We start from the raw sequence: 7,861 nt of genomic DNA, 5'->3' as shown, positions 1-7,861 counted from the left end.
AATACATAAATGTAAGTCAGAAGTTGAAATACGCCGTGCCGCTGTATCTGTACTGCTGTACGAATAGAGGTGCGCGTAAGAGGAGTAATGAACTGGATTATTAGCAATCGGAACTAGCCGAACCCTAAGAGGATTTGCGTATATAAGGAATGGATTGAGAAAAAACGGGAGTTCTGAGTTCGGGCTGCGACAAGAAAGCAAGCGGAAGTTTTTGTGTCTACTCTTTCTACACTTTTATACTTTACATTTGGAGTCAGAAGTGGGATTGCGCTTCAACATTGCACGTTCGAGTTTTGCGAATAGTGATTGTGCCTTTTGATTTTGCGCAATGGCAAGTGTAGAAGAATTAGTGGAACAATTTACCCGTATCGGCTTGGTGAAAAGGTGTGAGACCTTGGGACTCAACACAGACGGCACGAAGGAGGAATTGGCTGGTAGAATAATGGCGCATCGGGAAGGTGGAAGTCAAGACATCACGGGGGTGGATGACTATGCGGACGCCATAGAAAGGGACAGTGTATCGTCACGAGAGAACGTGAATCACGAGGTCCAGAGTGTGTCCATTCACTTTAAGGATGTGCAAGATTATTTGCCTACGTTCTCCGGAGCCGAAGATGTGTGTGCATGGGTGGTTGAGTTCGAGACGAGTAGCCAACTTTTCGAGTGGCATGAACTCCACAAGCTCATTTACGCTAAACGTGTGCTGCAGGGCGCAGCCAAGGCTTTTGTAAAAAGCATTCCCGAAGTGTCGTCGTGGAAGGAGCTAAAGTGTGCGCTAGTGGAAGAGTTCGAGGAAAAAGTGTCGAGCGCAAGTGTCCACGAATCGTTACGACACCGGAAGAAGAAGACAGAAGAAACATTTACGGAATACATTTACGCGATGTGTGCAATTGGGAAAAAGGGACATGTGAAAGAAGAATCCCTTTGCGAGTACATAGTGACAGGGATAGACGACGATCCCTTGAACAAAGCCTGCCTGATCGCTGCGAAAACAATTAAAGAATTGAAAGGTCAAATGAAGGGATACGAAAAATTGGTCGCCCAAATTCGCGAACAACGTCAGAAGCGACCAGTAATCACAAAGATTACGGATGGCAACAATTCCAAACAAATAACAGCGGCCAGCGTAAAATGCCGTACCTGCGGGAAAATGGGACATTTTGCCAAAGAGTGCCCTAACAAAGCAGCAGGACCGGTTTGTTTTGGCTGCGGCAGACCAGGTCACCGAGCACGCGAATGCGAAGACAGACCGAGTTTTTCCGGGAACACCAATTTAGTCAGCGGCGACAAAGGGGGAACGATCACCATGAGAATCGGAACGAAAGAGCTAAACACCCTTTTCGATACGGGCAGCCAATACAATCTTTTGTCCGAAGAAACCCAACAGGCCATACGATTCCTAAGCGTTACTCCGACAACAATGACCCTCAACGGATTCGGCGGCACAAGAACTGCGGCGTTGGGAACACTAGTGACGACAGTGACGATCGACCAGAATGAGTACAAGGAAATACAGTTCTATGTTGTTCCTACTGGAAGCATGTGTTACGAGGCAGTCATCGGAAGAGAGGCTTTGAAAGATATGGAAGCGACGGTGACGAAAGATGGCATAAAAGTGCGCCCAAGTGGTAAGAACAAGGAGGAAGAATGTGTGTTTAGCGGTGACGTGTTTATTTGCGAGCCGGACAAAATAGTAGTACCACCCAAATTCCAGGAGGCAATCGATAGTGTCGTTAGTAAATACAACGAAGCATGGTGCGAACCAAAATTGGAGGACGGTCCAGTGAAATTGAGGATAGTCCCAAACGAAAGCATTGTTCCTTTTCAACATACACCGGGGCGACTTGCGTACCCGGAAGAAAAAACCGTTAAGAGCAGGTGGACGAATGGCTATCAGAAGGGATTGTGCAAGCTTCGACGTCTGACTTCGCCAGCCGGGTGGTCGTGGTGAAGAAGAAAGACGGCAGCAATCGTGTATGCGTCGATTTCAGGAAACTGAACTCGATGATACTCAAAGACGGATTTCCAATTCCGCGGATCGACGAGGTGCTGGAGAAGCTTCAGAGTGCAAAGTGGTTCTCGGTGATGGATTTAGAAAATGGATTTTTCCATGTGCCGATCGACGAGGCGAGTAAGAAATACACCGCTTTTGTGACGAAAAAGGGGTTTTACGAATTTAATAGAGCACCGTTTGGGTTGTGTAACTCTCCTGCGGTGTTCACGCGCTTCGTCAACCACGTGTTTTTGAACCTTATCAACGAAGGCGTGTTAGAAGTGTACATGGAAGATTTGATCGTTTACGCAAAAACGGCGGCGGAGTGTCTGTGGAAAACGGAACAAGTGCTCATGACGGCTGCAGAACATGGACTCGCGGTGAAATGGAAAAAATGCAAGTTTATGCAGTCCTTAGTCCATTTCCTTGGCCACTATGTAGAAGTTGGCATGATTTCGCCAAGCGCCGAGAAGATCAATGCTGTGACCAAGTTCAGTGTACCGAAGAATGTGAAGGCTGTGCAGGCTTTTCTTGGGCTCACCGGGTTTTTCAGAAAATTCGTGAAAAACTACGCTCATTTCGCTCGCCCCCTCACCAATCTTCTGCGGAATGATACGGAGTTCGTGGTGGGAAGTCAAGAGCTGCTAGCCTTTAACCAGTTGAAGGAGATACTTGCGAGTGAACCAGTGTTACGGTTGTACGACCGTGAAGCAGAGACAAAATTGCATACCGACGCGTCGAAGGAGGGATATGGTGCGGTGTTACTCCAACGTTTTGAAGGAAAACTGCATCCAGTATGCGTTTTGGAGTAAAAAAACGACGGCCGCAGAGGAAAGAAAACATAGCTATGTTCTAGAAGCGAAAGCTGTGTTCCTGGCCACAAAGAAGTTTAGAAGATATCTTCTGGGTGTACCTTTTAAGCTGGTGACTGATTGTTATGCATTTAAACAGACATTGAAAAAGGCTGAGATACCTAGCGAAGTGTTACCGTTTGTAATGTACCTGCAGGATTTTACGTTTGAAGTGGAACATCGACCGGGATCGTGGCTTCGACACGCGGATTGCCTCAGTAGATACCCATATCGTGTAATGGAAGTGACGTCAGAAGTTACGGCGCGCATCAAGAACAGTCAACAGAAAGATGAAATGGTGAAAGCAATTTGTGAGATCCTACGAAAAGAACCTTATGGAGCACACCACTTGAAAGGTGGCATACTATATTATTTGAAGGATGGACAAGATTTGATAGTGGCTCCGCGAAGTATGCAAAAGCAGCTTATTCAAGAGGTGCATAACAACGGACATTTCGGTAGTCAGAAAACAATCCATACGTTGACACAGAAGTATTGAATTCCTCAGGTTGAAATGAAAGTGAAACAAGTCATCGGAAATTGTGTGAAGTGCATATTGTACAATAAAAAATTGGGTCTGAAGGAAGGGTATCTTCATCCTATAGAGAAGGGCGACAAACCGCTCCACACGTTACACATCGACCACGTCGGCCCAATGGACGCAACGTCGAAGCCATACCGGTACATACTAACGATGGTGGACGGATTCAGCAAATTTGTCTGGCTGTACCCGACTAAAAATACGAGTGCGGAGGAGACGCTGCGGAAGATAGAAGTATGGTCGTCTGTGTTCGGGAACCCAGAACGAGTGGTGACGGATCGAGGAGCGGCATTCACGGCAAATTCGTTTGCGGAGTATATGAACACCAACGGGATCGAACACGTCGTTTGCACAACAGGGGTGCCTAGGGGTAACGGACAAGCGGAGCGAGTTAATCGTACGTTGCTCAACATGTTATCCAAGTTGTCTGCCGAGAATCCCTGCAAGTGGTTTAAGGAGGTCGCAAGGGTTCAGAGGGCGATTAACGCACACGGGCATGATGCAACTGATGATAAGCTGGGAGAAATATTGCAGCAGGAGATATATGAGGAATTTGAGCGAGATAGACAGGAAATGCGGTACAATGCAAGAAAGGCTATTGTAGAAGCGCAGCTAGCTCAAAAAAAAAATTCGATAAAAAAAGGAAACCAGAATCGGGTTATGTGACCAGGGATTTGGTAGCTATACGAAGAACGCAGTTTGTGGCTGGTAGGAAACTGGCAAGCGAATATCTGGGGCCCTATCAAATTGTGACTGTGAATCGAAACGGTCGTTTTAAAGTTAGAAAAGCCGCTAAATGCGAAGGGCCGAATATGACAACGACTAGCATTGACAACATGAAGCTGTGGGCATATGCTGTCAATGAAGAGGAGCTAGAATCTTCAGAGGAAGAAGCATAGTGCCTAGCAAGGGTCTGCGTTAGGCGTCAGGAAAGGCCGAATGTAAGTCAGAAGTTGAAATACGCCGTGCCGCTGTATCTGTACTGCTGTACGAATAGAGGTGCGCGTAAGAGGAGTAATGAACTGGATTATTAGCGATCGGAACTAGCCGAACCCTAAGAGGATTTGCGTATATAAGGAGTGGATTGAGAAATAAACGGGAGTTCTGAGTTCCGGCTGCGACTAGAAAGCAAGCGGAAGTTTTTGTGTCTACTCTTTCTACACTTTTATACTTTACATAAATTTATGAGATCATGGAACACGCAAACAGTTTAACATGTTATAGCTATTTTAATACTTACCTTATATGTAACTGTACCAAAGAAAAATACTTATCATTTTTGTATTTCGTTTTTAATACGAAGGTTCCCGAGTTTAATTTTCATTGTACGGCATTTCGCGAAAAATAATAGTACAGGACAGAAACTTTAACAACTTCAATGTTACTGTTGGCAGTGATATTGAAATAAAATTTTTCGGAATTTTCGGTATCGAAGAAACCACAAATTAGTGACTTTATTCCGCCAATTATCACGCCAACGTTATCGCGAAGAGCCCTTATGGTGGCTCGCGCAGCCCTTTTATCCCCTTCGTGGCCTAAGCCCCATCGCTGCTGCATGGGCCTCGGCCGCTGTCACATTGACTGCTGGTGCAGCTGACAGCGACGGTGTTGTGGTCTCATTCTAGCCGCAACATTCCCCCGGCCAGTGACAAAACAAAGTGTTGTCACTCTCTGTCCGTCCTGCTGTCGGCTGGCATCCAGAAAACCATGTGGTACGACTTCTAGAACGGCAACTTCGTGGTGGTCGATTTGTAGATACCGCAATTCGTCGCTACCGGCGTTTCGTTTACCGTTCGTAAACCGGCGAACCCGTCCATACTTGGTCACATTGGTCTTGATGTCTCTCTGCCAGCTGCCCCGAGGTAAGTAACCATCGGCAGCATCCATTTCATCCTCCTTCCTTGCAGGTCCTGGCTTATCAACAGCGGAGGTCGGTTTTCTCCCGTCTGCACTTCCTAAAGGAATATGGTTTGGCGTGATCGGTAAGCCATCCAGGTCGTTCAGTGGTACGCATGTGAGCGGCCTAGAATTAATAACATTTTCTTTTCTTTTAGTGTGGTTAGTAAACTTCGTCCATCGGCGTGCGTGGGAGATTCATCCGTTGAAGCTTGTTCTTCACGGAATGTACTAACCGCTCCCAGCACCCTCCAAAGTGTGGCCCACTAGAGGTCACTATCTTGCGATACGACACAAGTACTTGGTGTTTGCCAGCCCACCATCGAAGCCCGGGTTCCACGCAAGCGTCACGAAGTTCGAACCCAACTCCACCGGCCTCAGCTTCGTCCGCTTCTCCGGTGGTACCCTCGGTTGCAGCCGGATCGGCACCTGGATGTTGTTGAGTGTGTTCGCCACCCGGCAGTGGTACTCGCCGTAGTCCTGGTGGCGCACGTTGCTGATCTTCAGGATGCTCGTGTACACATCGTTGCCGTCCGAGTTGGTGACGATCTTGTAGTGGCCACCGTTGTTCAGCAGGCTCGTGCCGAACTGCCACATAAACTCCGGCTTCGGGTAGGACTGCACCTTACACGGTATCTCCGCCGTCTCCTTGATATGGTGCAGGACAATTCGTGCGTGCTCGATCTTCAGGTGCATCATCGAATTCGCCTTGTTGACCGCGTTCTCGTACAGGCACGTGTACTGGCCGCGATCAGTTGAAATGAGCCCGTTCTCCTTCGGGCGCGCCTTGCCGGTGAACATGAGCGTGCCGTGAACCGTCACCATACCGTTGGCTCCCCTCTCCCGGTTCGTCTTCACCTCGTACCGGCGCAGCTCCGGCGTAATCTCCACGTCATCATTCAACCAAGCGATCAATGGCTCCGGCTTGCCCTTCGCACCGCACGTCACGAAGAAATCCACCTCGCCCGCCTTCTTGATCATGTACGACAGCTCAACCAGAAACTGGGGCGGCTGGTGGATCTCCAGCGTCGCGCTCGCCATCCCACCGTTGCCCAGCTCGTTGCTCGCGTAACAGAAGTACTTGCCCTCATACGGCTTCATCATGTTGATGCCCCGGCACACGTACATGCCCGTAACCTCCGCACGGACGTCGCGCAGCACCAGCGTGTCATCCTCCTTCAGCCACTCGATCGTCACGAGCGGCGAGTTGGCCGCCACGTTGCACTTGATCTGCACCGTTTCCTTCTCGGCCGACTTCACCTTCGCCTCGATCTGCACGATCGACTGGTAGAACACGTTCACCGGGATCTCCTCCTTGCCCAGCCCGTTGTCGGCGGAGCAAGTGTAGCGGCCGGCGTCCAGCAGCGACACCTGGTGGATCGTGTGCGTCGGGTGCGACGAAATAAAGCGCCCGTTGCGCGTACACTCCACCTGCTCCGGCTTCGGCTTCGCGTCAATGTTGCACTCCAGCTTTGCCGTCTGGTCTCGCTCCACGCTCAGCGGGTTCTCCGGCCCAATTCCGACCCGCGGATAATAGTTCACGGACAGTATCGTAACCGTCTCCAGATGCTGAAACTCCTCGCGCAACGCGTTCATCGCCTCGCTCAATCCTTCCGGGTGAAAGAGAAACTGCTCCACCGCCTCGTACGCCGGTCCGTTGCGAGCCTTTTGAAGGCGGAAAGTGTTTTCAACGCCCGAAAACCCGCAAACTTCGGTGGACGTCTCGAAATTCGGTTGAAGCATCGGTCCTTGTGTGGTGTCGCCCGAAAACGACGGAGAATCGTCCGGGATCTTTTGTGTAGTGTTCAATTCGTGTGTGAAGTGTGGCGATTCTCTCAGGGTGCTCGACGGCCCACCATTTTCCGCTGCCGGAGCCGCCATCGTGTCGTGCCGAGTTGGTATTGGTGCCACCGAATGACGCCAATTTGCACTCGCAGCCATGACACCCGCCGTACCCTGACCTACGGCAAGTCGTTCACCCGGAGCGGGGTGAATGCTCGACGGGCGGCTCGGCGCCATCGCGGCTTCGGCTGGTCGCGCACCTGTGACAGTAAAGTGGCTCAACGGGTCGCTCGGCGGCATCGCGAAATCGGCAGGCCGCGTTCCCGGAGTAATGTAGTGGCTCGACGGGTCGTTCGGCGTCATCGCGATCTCGGATGGCCGCGTTCCCGGAGCAGTGTGGTGGCTCGACGGGTCGCTCGGCGCCATCGCGAAATCGGATGGCCGCGTTCCCGGAGCAATGTAGTGGCTCAACGGGTCGCTCGGCGCCATCGCGAAATCGGCTGGCCGCGCACCCGGAGCAATGTAGTGTAGTGGGTGTTGCACACCCAGGGCAGTTTGGAGTTTGGACGGCCCCTGTTGGGCCATCCTTTTCTCGAGCGCGAGGACGTGCTCCTCGAACTCCAACTCCCTTTGCGAGATTTCGATCTCGAACGCTTCTCGTTCCAGCGCAAGACGTTTCCGCGCCAGCTCTAGTTCGCGATCGATGATGGTTTGTTTTGCGCGCAATGACGACGCTGCGCTCGCGCTTCCTTCTGAACCCGCGTAACTGTGTGTTGTTTCGTCGCGAGTGTTCTCCAT

General features: G+C 50.5%; 2 protein-coding genes across 2 annotated transcripts; one reads left to right on the top strand and one right to left on the bottom strand.

The window, feature by feature from the left end:
* The first annotated feature begins 442 nt into the window (after window positions 1–442).
* Window positions 443–2,805, top strand: LOC131271271 (uncharacterized). Its single transcript, XM_058272682.1, has 2 exons — window positions 443–1,755; window positions 1,935–2,805. The coding sequence occupies exons 1-2, from the start codon at window positions 443–445 to the stop codon at window positions 2,803–2,805; spliced, it is 2,184 nt and encodes a 727-aa protein (XP_058128665.1).
* A 2,594-nt stretch (window positions 2,806–5,399) lies between these two features.
* Window positions 5,400–7,861, bottom strand: LOC131271270 (hemicentin-2-like). The gene has a single exon (XM_058272680.1). It carries the CDS (start codon window positions 7,859–7,861, stop codon window positions 5,558–5,560), a length of 2,304 nt encoding a protein of 767 aa, XP_058128663.1. The 3' UTR covers window positions 5,400–5,557.

The sequence above is a fragment of the Anopheles coustani genome, unplaced genomic scaffold (assembly GCF_943734705.1).
Source record: "Anopheles coustani unplaced genomic scaffold, idAnoCousDA_361_x.2 scaffold_25_ctg1, whole genome shotgun sequence".
In the NCBI taxonomy this organism is placed as follows: domain Eukaryota; kingdom Metazoa; phylum Arthropoda; class Insecta; order Diptera; family Culicidae; genus Anopheles; species Anopheles coustani.
The sequence above is the reverse complement of the archived record's forward strand: the minus strand, read 5'-3'. Positions and strand labels throughout refer to the sequence as shown.